At 42.1% G+C, this 16,314-nt stretch overlaps 1 protein-coding gene across 2 annotated transcripts in view; it reads right to left on the bottom strand.

Moving 5' to 3' along the window:
* Nucleotides 1-7,675, bottom strand: part of hipk2 (homeodomain interacting protein kinase 2) — a 77,108-nt gene extending 69,433 nt beyond the window's left edge. The window contains exon 1 of one of the 2 annotated variants that reach the window (XM_033621490.2): nucleotides 7,410-7,675. In XM_033621490.2, the coding sequence (XP_033477381.1) occupies nucleotides 7,410-7,428 (19 nt within the window). In that variant the 5' untranslated portion in view covers nucleotides 7,429-7,675. The remainder of the gene's footprint in view (nucleotides 1-7,409) is intronic. The other variant, XM_033621489.2, reaches the window with a different exon arrangement.
* Nucleotides 7,676-16,314: the final 8,639 nt, after the last annotated feature.

Raw genomic sequence — 16,314 nt, 5'->3', positions numbered from 1 at the left:
GGGCCGATGCTGATCCCAGATGTAAGGAGGAGACAGGTTAACGGGGACAAGGGGTAAGATCTGCAGCCCCCAACGCCACCACCACCACCACCACCACCAAAATCCCTCTCAGACCAGTGACCCCCACACCCCTCGAGCTACCCTGACCTCTGGTAGTGCCCCTGAGGCCCATGGGCCCCCCACAAGAGGGTATTCATCTTCCCCCCCAGCTCCACTGCCCTCCCTCCCATTTTCTGCCTTACTTTTTTCAATCTCTGTCACTCCCTGTCTCGCTGCCATTCTCCCTCTCCCTCTCTGTCTCTCAGGCTGAATGGAGGGGTCAGTTCAAAAGGCTTCCAGGCAGAGCTGCTGGCTGGCCATGATGGTGCCTGAGGCTTTGAAGTGAGGAGTGGATCTAAAAGGTGTGCAGCCTGTTTTTTATGCTGCAACACACTTGGGTAAAGAAACATAAACAGGTATCTCTCTTCCTGAATTTTGTTTAGTTTACTTAACCATGAAACTTTATATGATCAGGCCATATGAGGATAAGTTTCAGTAATAAATGTCACTATTGTTTCTGTTTTGTGAGCTCCTCAAAGCTGAGCAAACAGTGCATGCTCCTACTGTGAATCTATTAAAATAAAAGAGCTGAAATAAGCAGCTTTCAGAATAAAATAATAGAAATTGCAAAGGCATAACCATTCCTTCAAACCTTTCTGGGGATCCTAAATATTGCATTTTTTAATAAAAAGGGTTCAAACTGTCATTAAACAACCATAATCATTCACTTATGCCACAGCTGAATGTTTCCAAACGTCTTCCGAGATGTACGTGCAGCTATGAGGAGATATTTTTTACAGTTAGGACATTCAGCGTTTTCTCATGTCAGTACTGGAGTGGTATTAGAGGAGCCACGGGATAGTCTAATTGAATAAATTACTTTTTAACATCTCTCTCTCCCTCCCTCTCTCTCTACATTATCCCTTAAAAGCTAATAACAGCTTGGTTTCCAGCCCTCAGCACTAACGAAGAAATCTTTTTTTTGCTGTATATGTGAATATACAGATATAGAAACCGTTTTACTACATTGCAGGACAATTCGTGAAACCTCTGAGTGATTTCTATCAGTGTTGTCACTTCCACCTCCTGCGTCTTTCTGATGTGTGACTTGTTAGTTTACTCATGGAGCTGATTTTTCACAAGGAAGTACATGATTCCTAAGAGAATATCCAGTCTGAACAAAATTAAGTAAAACTTAAGAGGGAGGGGCAGTGACCACCACTTTTTTTTTTCCATTTCAGGCTAGTGTGGGGATGTGTCATAACAACTGCTTTCACAGTAATAGAATAATGAGAATCACAAGGCATGTAGAAAAAGAAAAAAAATGATAAGATTGAATAAGAAGATAAGAAGTGACTTTGTGAGACGGAACACGAGAGCAAATATTGCACAAAAAGCACATGGGGGAAAAAGGAAAGGGCTAAAGCTGCTCATTTCCATGCCTGTTGACTCCTTTGACTACCCCGGCCCTCGTCTATTGCCGTCTCCTTTCTCTGTTCTGTGCCTTTTTGCCTCCTGGCTCTGGACAGAAATGGGCTTGAGTGCTCGTCTGAGCTTTGAAGTCCTTTGGTTATCAGCCAAGCGTAGCGCTGTACCTGCAGCCATCTGTGAAGGGGCCGCCAGCAGCCACCCATCGCTCCACTTCCCTTCCATGACCGAGAGGGGCCGGAGCCAGGAGTGGAGATGGGGCTGGCACTAAGACCACGTTGGCTGGACATGGCAGAGCCCATAGCTGCGTCTATAGTGTCACATACCATAAAAAACAGCAACCTCAGTGCCCGTGTAATTCAGTCCTTTGCTGCTCATTTCAATATCTGCTTGTAAACACTCCCCCCTCTCCCTCACTATCCTCACCCCGTCTCCTTCACTCTGAAGACGAGGAAAAATAATGTGGAGGTTATGAAAGGCTTGATTAAAAACTGCAAGCCATTTTTCACTCCACGCTTCGAGTAATATGAAGAGACTGTTAGGATCTTTTGTTTAAATGAAGTGGCTGCGAGCGTGGTAGTTGCCCTCACCATCCAGCTGTAGTACCTTACATCATCTGTTGTCTTCGCACCACATTCGAGGCTTTGTTCAACTTTTTTTTTTAGCAGCTTCACGTGTGCATGTGCAATGTGACGTGTCGAGTTGAAAGGCCAAATTAGATAATGATAAACACAGCCAGCGAACGGCAGCTCTCTTCCAGAGAGTGCGATGTCAAATGGACTGGTATGGAGAGGGGGACATTATCACAAACAATAGGATTAAGACCTGGGACAATGTGCGCCATAAACAAGCTGGTGGTTTGGTTTTGGGGGGTTAGTGATGGCAATAAGACAAGCCAGAGGGGGGACGGAGTGAGGCGGGAAGCGATGGGGGAGTCTGAGGGCTTTTGGGTGGGAGGGGAGGGGGTCATGATTAGGGAGAACAAAAAAGCTACAGTAGTTAGACCTCTTCTCAAAAGCAGCCTCCAATTACACGCACACACATACATGGGGGCTTCCAATCTGGCCATCAGGCTGTTGCTGAAGTGTCACATGGGCACCATGTGTGCTGGCCAATGGCCTCTCGGCTTATCAACAAACAGAGCGGGATGGAAAGACAGATAAGAGATAGATGTGGGGGTGGGGCGGGGAAGCGCGGGATGGGAGTTGGAGGGGTCATTGGCGGATGATGATTGCAAAGTGAGCATGCAATACATGGCATGTGAGCAAAATGCAGATCACGCTGCACTGCGCGGTATTATTCGCTTAAATATATTTTTTAAGAAACGATTTGACACATTCAGTGTATAAAGTGCCCTTTATGCTCCAGGAATCCCTGTGTAATTATTGCTTAGCAGGGCCCAAGTTAACAAAAGGCCTCATTCACTCTGTGCGCTGCGTTGAGAAGCAGTAAAATGTGAACCTTTGTTTGAACTGTGGCTCTCGTAGCAGATCAAAGCAATGGATGTGTCGTAAGGTGCAGGGGCTCTCACCACTTTTGAACAGATCCTACTCTCATCCTCGCTGTGGAGCGCTTATTACATTACTTTTAGCAAGAGGAGGTTATCTAGATTTAAGAGGGACATTCGTCAAGTTTTTCTCTGTCACGCTGATCCTCAAATACACGGAGGTGAACATTTTTAGGTAATGTGGAACCCCACTGAAAAGCAGAGAATTGCTTATAAAATTAAAGAATTAAAATATCATGGGTCGTGTTTACAGTTTTAATTCCAGCAATCAAGGGACTGTGAGGTGTTCTCAATTTCCTAAACGCAGATATCACATATTTGCAACTTTTATTACAGACCAGAGAGCAACTCTAAGATGCCTGTTACACTAGTTTCCTCTTTAACAGAACCCGGAGTCATTCCACTGCTAGTCAGAGCCAGAGGCAGCTGTTCCACACAAGCTGACACCATACACAGTGTGAAACAACAGTGCAGGGGGAAAAAAGGGCCTTCACACATGCATGACAACCAACACGGAAATGCCTTGTGTAAGCAGTCGACAGGGTTGAGGCTCCATCCCAGGCAACCTCCCCCCCTTCCCCTTCGATAAAAACCAACTAATGTCAGCAATTGATGTGGTCTCCCGCTTCAAGGACCTCGGAGCCCGGCTTTCAGAGTCGTTTCCGAGAGAGGTCTGAAACATATGGCAGAAGCACTAAAACAGGAGGCTTACTGACTGAGGAGAAAATGAGAATTGCAAAGTCCCCTTGCATCTCAATTGAATTTCTTCCAAATAAAAAAAAAAAAAAAAAAAAGAGGACCAGAAGAATGATGTGCGCGAGTACTGGAGGCAGTTTTACTCCAGAGAAATTTGCTGAAAAGAGTATATGAAGAGTTGAGCTTGTTGAAAGAGCCACAAGTACTCCGCTCATATTCAAGGCCGGGCCTCCTGTGTCAGACTGGCCTCTACTAACCTGTCATTTCAGTTCAGGCTGACGCCCCCCCCCCCCATCCCCCCCACCCTACCCCTCATCTGTTTCCAAAAACCCTCAGATCACACCTGTGAACTATTTCAGCACATCAGAGAGAGCTCACATATTCCCTTGTCTTCTACCGAGAGCTACACACACACCTCATCACACACGAAACTCACATTCTATCTCCCTCCAAAACCTCAGCTCCTTCTACTAAATGCTCCAACAAATCAATAGCACAAAGAATCCCCGAACACTGGATTTCTCTTCCTTTTTCAGATAGGAAGCTTTGAATAATGCAAAAGCGATACTTGTAAAGACAGCTTATCCATTTTCATAACCCTTTCTGAGCAAGCCGCCTTCCAAACAAGTCATGAGGTGATGCATCAGGTCAACAAACAGATCAAAACAGCCTGCTGAGTGACAGTGAAAAACAAGAGATAAACATTCACAATGGCACCTATAAGGATTTGTCTAGTGATGACTGCTCCTTCCTGCCAGCTATTTAACTACCAACTGTTTAGCTATCCTCCCTCCCCAGGCCTTTCTCTTCCTCCACTGCGGACAGTGAAGAGCTAAACACACCACCCTGCTTGTCATAACAGTCAGGAAGAGAGACCCTCCTTGGTTCCCCCCTGACTCTGCCACGGGGCGCGGCCCTGCCGTGGCCCCCGAAGGCCCCCGGGGTTCTTCCTGCAATTCTAATCAAAGTTTAAAAACGCTGCAACCTTGGAGTCTAAGCCTGGGTCGCGGCCTGTGAGGAAGATATCAATCAAGCGGGTCCAAACAAGCGTGAGGGGAAGAGGGAGGGAGACAGAGAGAGTTGAGGGGAGTTTCGGAGAAAGTCTGTCCTCTCTGTCCTCGGAGGAGGAACTTCCCCTGAACAAGGTCAGGGTACGTTCCCTATACCTGGAAAACCACGAGGTAATTCAAAGTCACATTAACACATAATGGCTGCGTGGATGGATAAAACATTAATCTGCCTGTGATGCTGCAGCACCTGTCATCACTATCATCATCATCAGCCTCTGAGTCATACACCCTGTCCATTTTTCCGGGTGTGAATGAACGAATGCTCTCTGGAATAGTACTGGTTGACCTGTGAGAGGCAGATCTGCAAATGAAGTCGTGTCCCTGCCTGGTGCCCGGCTCTGCAGCTGTCTTAATCCTCTCGCTGGCCTGCCCTACAAATGGGTGACAGCACATGTGTGCGAAGGCATACACAGATAGAGACAAATGCGCATGCAGGCGTAAGCGCCACAACGCCAATATCCAGCCAGGGAAGAGGGCAGACAGGGTTTGGCGGTGTGTGAATATTAGCTTTTTCCACAGCTGGGGGCTGCTGGACCTGCCTCGTTCATCAGGCATCCATCAAGGTGTCAGTTTGGGTTATGAGACCAGGCTCCCAGGGTGATCAGACCGCTGCCCTGCCTGCCAGCAGGCCCGCCTGATGGCCTTCTGTCTGGGCCAAGAAGGACCAAAGGCAAACATGGACGCACATTCACTAAGCACAGTGACCACTATCACCACTTCATACACCTTCCTGAAAACCTCAACCATGTTTAGACAATTAATCCCAAAGAAGTGATTATAAATGTTAAATCAAGTTCAGCAAACAAAGCACATGTCTCAAGTGTTTTTTCCTCCACACGCTCAACTTTGAACTATCAAAGGAAGCAGTTCATCACGTAGATTTAAGTTATTAGTTGCCTTGTAGCCGAGGGTGAGCAATCACCATAATAGCCGGTCCCAGTCTACGTAAAAGGGCCCCCCAAACCTATTTTCTACCGGAGACTTTGGTCATTTCCATGACTGCACTACATAACAGGCCTCTCCAACACTGAGGGGGACAGGCAAGGTAATTAATTCCCCCTGCCGCCTCTTTCTCTTCCCTTCTCCTCCTCTCCGTGGTGAAGGGAAAAGCTGGGGAATGTAATTTACACTAATTACCTTTTGCATAGGAGTCTCATTTTCAACTTTCCTTTTCATGTTGGAACGCCATCATCTCGGGCTTTGCCTGTAAGCTTCAACACCCCTAATGAAAAATCACTACAATATTCCCATAGTGACATAACAGCACTTAGTGGGGAGTTTGTAGCAGCCTTATTGTTGCTCCTGATACTGTCATCCTCTGTAGCTGCCCTTTTCATACCCTACATATTCGTATTAGACACCACTTTTGCTTGTGATAATTTGGAAAAACCTCACTCTAAAATGTGTAGTGTTACTTTTCAATACTTCTTTTTCTCAATGGTAGTTTTGACTAAGAAAAAAGGGGTTCCCTTTAGCACCAGCAGAGGGACTATAGAGTAGGGAAAGAAGATAGCAAACATGAGGCTGCTCAAAAATAAATATTGGAAACATCAAGGGTCATCATTTGCTTTGTGCTCCGATTCAGTTTGCACAAGCTTCTGATCTACATGTAAGCCTCTGTTTCCTTTGTAAATACTGTTAAAGGTTATTAATGTAGTCAGAGAAGCATCTCCACAGGCTACTGTAAGTATACTAGGCTATTTCTGAATGATGCACTACTACAGCAGAATTAAAGCAAAATCTAATATAAAATAACATGCAATCTTATCATAATAAAGCCTCTGTTTTAAAATCTATTTAATCTGTTGGCATTATTTGTGCAGTTGCAGTTGTGCATGCATAGATCCCGGATCCTGCACGGATTATAATGGGCCGCTTGCACTGTTTAACATCTATAACCCACCTTGCAACGACATTGCAAAGCAAACACATTGTCTGTGTGTGTGCATTACTCTCTTAGAATAAAAAAAATAAACTGTATGACAGCAAACAATTTGGAGAAGCATGCGGGGTAGCATTCTCTCAATTGGATTAGTCACAGCTACAATGCTGCAGCGATAGCGAATATACGCTGTATTTAAAGCTTGCCTTTGGTTTCCGGAAGACAGAATAAGATATTTGAATCAATTCCCAGAGGCAATGAACGATCTAAAGTCAGTCGGTCTTAAAGATTGCTGTGGAATAATTGGAAATAGGAAAAGGAGAGTGGATACAGAGAGGCGAGACTCGCGCCGATCGGTCTCCGACCTTCTTTCATTCCTTCTTTAAGGCATGAGCTGTAATTTCTACCAGGAACAAACATTTACAACATGCAGACTGCTGTGTGTTAAACACATGTTTGTCTTTGACCTTTTTCGGGAGGGTTTGCTGCTTTAACAGCGCTATTTCAGCTCGGACTGGCAGCTCAATCTGAGTATTTACTCCTATTCTGTAACTGTGACCAGCAGCAGTACGCACACAGCTGCAGGGACATTTGACAGCATACTTGCGCTGAGGTTAGATATAATAATGTGCATATATGTTGGATGGTTTTGACTGAAAGAGGAGAGGGTGCAACGCATGTCTCCGTATCAGCCGCAATTCAATTGTATCCCAATTGATACAGTAGGCTCAGTGACAGAGCTCCGCACAGGGGGGAGAAAACAGCACATTTCCAAAAAGCATCTTACCTTCGTATACAGGGGCCATCGGTGCAAGGATTTCTGTTATTCATGGCAAAAAATAAAGCGAGATTTCTGCTCAAAACTCAATGAAAATCTGCCATCTTGAAACACTGATGAGAGAGTCGCGGCGGTCTCCTGCATTACTGGCCCAGTTCATTAGTGAGGAAAATGCTCATAATTCATATCCAGGCGTTTCCAAACGGAGGGTCCGACGCGAAGGGGAAGCGACAGAGGAGGTGGCCGTGCGGTTTGAAATCCCTCCTGACCTGCGGTGTATTTCTGGAGGCTCCGATGATGAGCCGCGGTGACAGGTTTACTTCAGCTATTGTGCGACATGTCTGTGGAGTGAGGAGTCTCTGCAAAAGTTGCAGTGGTCAGAGCGCAGCGAGTTTGGTGTACAGTGAGCGAGTCGAGTGTCGAGCGAGTCGATGGAGCCGACGAGGAGACGCATCACTCTGGGCTCCCAAAATAAATATCATAATCGTTCCCATGATCATATAACAACAACAGTATATATATATAGCCTAATTAAAAAATGTAGTTATTAAAAAAAAGGTGCAAAGAGAAGAATAAAGACAGCATTTACGTATTAACCTGCAAGTTTATTTTATAACACCTTTCAAACTAAGAAGCAGTTCAAAGTGCTTTACATAGGGCAAATAGAATATATTGGTGCAACATTTAAAACGCAATTAAAAAGGAGAATGCAATATTAGAATGTAATAAAAGTAGACTAGAAAAGATAAAAGAAAAGAAAATACAAATAGACAAAAATGAAACTGACCAGAAATACAGTTATGGTGTACTTAAAGTAGCCTACTATAGACCTACCTAACCCACCATTTACTGCTTACAAGGATGGATGTATTACTGAATGGGCCTACCGGGTACAGGTCCAAGGGCCCCCAAGTGTCAGTGTCTTCATTTGCACAATTTCATTCAAACTAACACATACCAGTGTGGAATAGACACACTAAATAACTACAAATATGGGCAAAACAATCAAAAGCAGACACTAAATGAATACAAAGCAACAGTAAATGACCATGAAAGACACACAATTCCCTCATTAAGATTCAAAACTACCCCAAAGACACTCACATGACTGCAAAATGACACAAAACAACCACAAGGAGACACAAATTGAATACAAAACAACAGAAAAACAACCAACAAAGACACATAATTCCCCCAAATAGACACATAATTACCCCAAAGACACACACATGACTACAAAATGACAAAACAACCACAAACAGACACAAAATGATCACAAAAGAAAAAAAAACACACAAAAAAAGATGCATAACAACTTCAAAGGGACACAAAACCAGCACAAAGTCTTCATGCCTTGCTCCTGTGTAGAGAAGGTGGTGGGGCCCTTGGCACAATGTCTCATAATCCGCCCACTCTTATAAAGTACGTTGAGTTATTTATTCACTTTGAGAAGGTATTATAAAATTTCCCTTGGATGTGTACACCAATTCGAACAAAAATGAAGTGATGCAATAGGATAACCTTCTACTACTTGTTGGAGTATATTTGTATATTTTGCCAGATGTTTAATACTCTATTATTTCGAACTGGGCCCAGTGAGTGACCCTGACCTCTGGAACCCACTGGCTGTTCTGGTTGTTACTGGTTGTGAACGTTAAATTGTGGTTACTGTACTTAGTGTTACTGTAATTTGAAGCATTCTCTGGCACAAGAATTTCCTTTGGGATAAATAAAGTCCAATTGAATTATTATTATCATTATTATAATTATTATTATTATCTAGAAACATTTATAGAATTCCAGTAAACAGGTTTCTCATAATTACATCATTGCATGATATAATTACTTGGACACGGTGTGACCGTGTCGTCAAACAGCTGTCGACATTATTCACAGCCGTGCAAAGTGCATCTGGGTCGGATGATTCTGCGGGTGATTGGTCAGGCCTGCGCGAGGCTGAAGCGCTCCTACAGTAGGCTACAGTATGACGACATGAGGTCTGCACAGAATGAACTGGAGCGGAATCGGATTACATAGGCTCACACAAATGTGAGTAATCTGTCATTTAGCAGCGACCCTAAAAAATGCACTCACAGCAATATGCGCACCAAAACCTCTAAATTAAACATGTCGGTTCAGACATGTGGGCTGCTGTTATATAGCAGTACATTAAAGCAGAGCTATCTGACTCTATAGCCTACCAAAGTACACTAAGCATTTAAAAGCTATGTATGTCTCTGCAGAAGTGCTTTGATCTCACCATTGTGAGCGAAAAATAATCATCACAAAGTTCCTTTTTCTCTCACAGGAAACCAATCAGTGATGCTCCATCCTCAGCAGATAACTGTGCATGTTCTGAGCCATGCAGCTTTGCAAGGAGTTATGCAATTACTCATTCAGATTAAGTATGTCACACAGCCCTCAGCTTGCACACACATCATATAGAGCTGACCACTGCATGTCTAAGTGGTGATGTAACTGCAGGACAGGGCATTAAATGAGGCCTTACAGGCCCACAGGGGGGTGTGAGGACCTGTATTTGTTTGGCATTAAAACACCCAAGTAACGCAATTCTCCCATCAGCAGTGCATTGTTTATTCATGCTACTTCCTCAACAAAAAAAACACTAGAATGTTCCTGAGGGGACTTACTGTGTACCGTGCTGTGGTGAACTGCTCGATAGCCAGAGTATGCTGAGCATGTGAGAAGTACTGGAACAATGCGACAGCCTGTTCAAGACTGAGAAAATGAAATATAAAGCATAAAATACACAACATTATATTAAGGTCTGTAATTACTCTAAAACTGCCTCACAGTATGTGAGTGTCTAGGTTTACTGTAATCATCTTTGTTGTTAATTTTTCATCGTTGCATTGAGGCTTAAGTGTAAACAGGCCAACAGGTTGTGCAGAGCTGTGCTGGGGATTTTGGCAATAAGGAAAAATGCTAACTTATGCCTCCTAATTGCTGGTTTTACAGCTGGGAAAGAGCAGTTGCCAGCCTTTCTTGCGAAGAACTGTGTGTGTAGCATAAAGGTGCTTAACACTACGGGGCCCCCCTCAGGACAATCAGCAAATTTGAAATCCCCAAAATAGAGAAGTTCATTCTACAGTTTCCTGCAAATCTGATCAGAAACAACTGATTTACAGTGTATGACCAAATAAATGTTGTAGCTACTGTGGCACCCTTAGGCCCTTTAGTCCAATTATTTAAAGAAAGAAAGGGCAAAATGGAGCAGTGACATATCCTTCCCTTCTTCTCACTTCCTGTGTTTCCTAAAAATCCAATAATCCAAATCAAATTTTCAAAAGATCAGTTGTCATTGTTTAAATCAACCATTCATTAATCATACTTAACTTACTATGTTAATTGTGAGGACTCTAAATGTGGTGACACAGTTTGATCTCATTATTGAAACTTATTTGTGGGAAACACACACACACTGTAGTCACACACCCACATTCATTACAGTCATCCATTGCAAAACTGTGTTCATTCTCAGCTACTAGGCCGAGGTTGAACCAGGATGTAGCTCTGCAAAAGGCATTTCCCAACTGCTTGGGAAATAACTTAAAAGTTTGATTTCACATTTCACTTCCCAACAAGTGTTTTATGTGAAACTGTAAACTTCTAGAAAATCTTTCTCACTGCTCATGTTGCTTTTTGAAATGGGTCACCAAAAAAAAAAGTTTTTAACTCTAAAATGTTACCAGAAAAGATTGATTTCATTAGCAAGATGTGCAACAGATAATAAACCAATGCTGTAATACCCCACTTAAGCCAATCAGCGTAATTTTCAAAATGTCCAAATGCAGCAATCATGCCCTGAAGTTTCATTAAAATCCAGTCTGGGGGTGTTGCAGACATTGTGCATGTCAGAACAACAGATGATGACATACTGAACAACAGACAGACAGACAGACAGACAGGCAGATGGTCCGGGGCAATTATGTGGGATTAATGCATCCCCCTTCCCCCAGGTTCATCATGGAGGACAAATATGAGTCACAAGACAGAGCTAGAAATCCCAGTGAGTGAAGATAAGGCAGGTCGATGTGGTCCATGTGGATGCATCCAACTCAACAGTAAATCAGGTAGATGAATAATTAATAAAGGGTGGGAGCTTGGTTGTTCAAAGCTAATTAGAGATAATTAGAGTACTACTGAAAAGTTGAGGATATTCTATCAACTAAAAGTTGATGAAAGTTACAAAGTTTTCATTTCATTTAAGAAAGAAGACACAGTTATGTTATGCTGACAACATACTTTGAGACCAAACAGTCTCTTGCTATTACCCAGTACTTCTTTTACTGTGCCTCTTATCTGTATGTTGTGCTTATGGTTTTGAAGTGTGTTGACATTGACTTTAACTTACACATTCAGCACATCTTACACACTCACTATAAGGGTTTTAACTGAGTTATTGAACACATTTGAATGTAATAAAACTTGGTTGTAGCCTATATATAACAGTGTGTACAGTGTTGCAGTGGTAGTTGATGTGGATGGGTAAGTTAAGGAGGAAGTGGGACTACTCTCCTATGTATTCCAATGGCTTTCTGACTGATAGGTGGGTATACTCTAAACTAGTGGTTCCCAACTGGTGGGTTGCGGTCCAAAAGTGGGTTGTGGGTCCATTCTGAATGGACCACAAGTGACTCGGGATTGTGTCAAGTTTGTAAAAAATACACTTTATTTTCAAGTACAGTGAATTTCCAGCACAGAGCACAGGAGCCCGGTCTCACGCCGAAGTCATTGAAATCCAGTGCTTGGGCAGTGACTCGCAGCGACAGACAAACACCAACAAACACCGACTTACACCCGAGAGAGTGGTGTTCACAAAGCCAAACCCTGTTCTTTTTTCCTAAACCTATCTGTGTGCTTTTGTTGCCTAAACCCAACCATGTGTGTTTGTTGTTGAAGGGAAAAAAAAAAGTCAATTTGTGATGTTGTTGTATGTAAATGTTACATTTCCTGTGAAAACGGAAGTGTACCCAGCAGGGTACCTTGCACGTTGTATGTGGACGTGGAAAGTCCATGACCAAACGTCAATATGTGCAAGGTTGAAGTGTAAATGTGTTGGAAAAAGAGGTGGGTATACCCCTTATAATTCAGTATAACTGCCACTACACCACTTTGTGTGCAGTATTTAGGCACTGAACATCCAAACCAGGTGAGTGAACAGTATAAAGCTGTTTTTATGATCAGTCTGCGTCTGTACCTGTTTCATGTTGTTGGTAACACATGTCTTCCCAGTCCACCTGTTTGTTTCCAGTCTCTGTTATATAATACCACCTTCTCTGAGTGAGTAATGACTGTAAACTGTCATTAAGCGTGAAAAATACTGAACAGACGCAGCAGATAGAATTAAAACCACTGTAATTACAGACACTTACAGAGCGTATTTACTCACTACTGAGTTCTGACTGAGTATTGGATGCTCCTGTTTGTGTTGACACAGGACGGAGCACAGCCTGCAGAGTCAGAGGACACACACATTTTTACCACATGGCCTGAGTTTAAACAGAAGTTAAGTCTGGTTAGAGTGTGGTTCTGTCGCGGTTACACGAAAAACTGCCTGAACTTTGATGAGACTTTAAACACCATATGAAAATATTTCAGCTCTATTATTACACAGCGATTGCCTCTCCTTGTGCTTCATATACTGTTGGCTACCACTCTTTCATTATCTTCCACTGCCGCATACTTGTTCAGGTGTATCTTATATGCAAAAGTTATGTAGGTAGGCGTATATAAATAAAAATATCTTGCAGTCTCTCATTATGAAAAAACTGATTTTAAGGGAAGTCAAGGAACCTAAACATCTTCTGTTTTCCCTCTGCCCCTCCTGTGCTCAGCTGACCTCTGACCCCTCGTACAGCACCGAAATAGCATCTGTGCTGATTCAGACCCCTAACACTGTTTAGTCCCGCAGGTCCAATTATTACCTCATACAAGTTAGAATCAGGGTTGTTTCTTGGCTTCCTGACATGGATGACATCATTGACTTTTTAAATTGACATTTCCATGGGAAAATCACTTTTACCCAGCTAGTTTGGTTAAAGGAGAGAAAAAAAAGCATGCCTGAATAACAACAGGGAGATTTTTGGAGGATTTTGTCCCAGAGTGAAGGGTACACACACATTCAAAAAACTTTTACAGGTGCTGGATCAAAATAATCAAACTGAGGCGAGACTCACACAGGGGATCCACACACTGTATTAAAAGATCCCAGCAATCTTAATTGATCTTCGTCAGGCATTGTCAAACCACCATCATAAAGCAGATATATATAGACACAAACACATTCATCACTCAGGTGATTGATTGTAATCTGTATGATTGAGAGTCCATCCATTCACAGGCTGAAACAATCAGGTTGGACCAATCTGAGCAGAGCTGAATGACGCTGTCTGATACTCCCACACGGGGGACAGAGCATGTCTTAATGATGAGGAACTGGGAACATAAAAATCGATATTACACAGACATATATTGGATACAACACATTAGAAATTATTAAGCCTTATATAAATTATACATCACAAATCATCAAGAAAAAAATGCTTATGATAAAAATTACTATATAAAAATACATAAATGTAGTAAAATAGAAAACAATAATATGTTACTCACCCAGAAAAATATTTTTTAGGAATACAGGCATGTTCAGCTTAGCAATTGATAAGAATTTGTAACAGTACCTACATATTAAATTCTATTCACCAAATGTTAAGTCGAATATATACCATAAGTCAGTGGTTCTTAACTGGTGGGTCACAGTCCAAAAGTGGGCCATGGGTCCATTCTAAATGGACCTCAAGTGACTTGGGAAAATTTGAAAAAAACACACTTTATTTTGTGGTACAGTGAATTTCCAGCACAGTGCTTTTATTTTGAAGTGTCATTTCCTGCTGTAGAATAAACTAACTTGACAACATAGCCAAACAAATGTATGACACTGAATATATTTAACTGTGTGGACCTTGAGCTAATGACTGAGGAGAAATCTGGACCCTGTGGCTGGACCACTTGGGAACCACTGCCATAAATCACATAAATCTTCCAGCATATGAATGATACAATTTACGGTATAGAAAAATACACAGGTAAAAGTAGAAAAATAAAAAATGGTGATATATTACCCTAAGACCATAAGACTTTTTAAGATTATAATAAAGACATGCAAGAGTAACATTTGCAACTTAACGACTTTCAGAGGTAATTACAGTCAGTCATAAAACATCCAGTCTAGGGATGTACGCTAATATTGGCATCCCATCGATATTGGCCGATATTGGCTTTAAGATGAAATATCGGAATCGGCCAACATGCTGGTAATATCAGCACACTGTCAGCCCCCTCCCTCCTTCCTACCCCCCTACTTCTTGCGCTCTTGTTTAGACCACGCCCTCATCCTAGGCCTTTATTTTGATCTCAACTGCACACCTGTAAAGTTTCATAACTGCATCTGGCATGGATGCAACTAGGGATGCCGGATAATATTGGCACGTCATCGGTATTGGCAGATATTGGCTTTAAAATGAACTATCAGAAGCAGCCAACATGCTTTTCCTTAATTGGCAAAATGAATGAAAATGACATATATTGAAAAGCACTGTATTTCAGACTCCATCTGCTGGTGGGCCATCATGATAAGCATATACATGAATAATATAATGTTAGCTACTGCAGAAGAAACTTGATGATCACTAAAACTAGGTAGGGAAAAAAGTGGATATATCGATATCTGTATCGGTTATCAGTCAAATGAGTTGTTACATATCGGCATATCGGCAAAAAATCAATCAGTCAATGATTTAAAGGCATCAAAAAGAATGTGGTGAGTGAGACATGTGCTTGGTTTTCTTGAGAGGCCACTATGTTTGAATAGTTGTTGTTTTATTGTTGATTTTTGTATTGCATGTTGTATTTGTTGCATTTTAAATGTGTTCTGCTTGGCTGCTACCTTGGCCAGGTCTCTCTTGTAAAAGATATTTTCAATCTCAATGGGGCTTCCTGGTTAAATAAAGGTTAAATAAAAAGAATAAATTAATAAAAACAAAAGTTAGTATCGTGCCTCCTTAATCCAGTCACAAACACTGTAGCCCTGAAATCCTTCATGTTAACTGTTTCATGAATAGTTTTTATATCTTCAGCATTAAAACTTAGATGAGTTTCCTCTCAAGGACAATTAAGCTTCACAATGAACTCCGTAAGAGGTGCCCACTTATACACCATAGTATTCATCAAACTATCTAAAACACTTGGTAAACACTTAGTGAGGATTTTTTTTTTCTAAAAAGAGGAAATAAAACAGTGACAATAAAATCCTGCCTATCTGAGATGCTAAATGAATGACAACTCTCCTACTCAAAAGCTCTGTTTCCTTTTGTGCAAAAGCCGTATTGTGGTTTTTTGCTGGTATGTACGAGTGTGATGTTCTTCCTGCGTGTGAGAACTGGTGGTTTACCAGGCATCTCAGCAGAGTAAACAGAATTTAGATCCGCCTGACAATGATTTTGGCATTGACTACCTTTTTGATTGAGCTACGGTATTTCTTTAACAACAAACAAGCCGCGTGAATTACAACCCAAAGCTGTAAATGATTATCCCATATGCTTCACACGCACCAATGCATGCGGTTCTGTTTTCAACAATCAAGCAATTTGTCATGCCTTATAAAATCTAGAGCACACTCAATAGCTTCTCCTTCTCTCTGTCTCTCTCTTTTTTTGATTTATTTTTTGAGCGTTCAGCAATATGTTTCTCAAAATGTTCTTTTTGTGCGGCTGTGTGTGTGTGTGTGTGTGTGTGTGTGCGTGCCTCCCTGGTGCTGCTTGTTCTTTCTGCGGCTCAGCTTGTGATGGTCTTTGGATGTTCCTGAGAGGTTTATCATTGACACAATGTTACT

This window comes from Epinephelus lanceolatus, chromosome 5 (assembly GCF_041903045.1).
Source record: "Epinephelus lanceolatus isolate andai-2023 chromosome 5, ASM4190304v1, whole genome shotgun sequence".
Classification (NCBI taxonomy): domain Eukaryota; kingdom Metazoa; phylum Chordata; class Actinopteri; order Perciformes; family Serranidae; genus Epinephelus; species Epinephelus lanceolatus.
The sequence above is the reverse complement of the archived record's forward strand: the minus strand, read 5'-3'. Positions and strand labels throughout refer to the sequence as shown.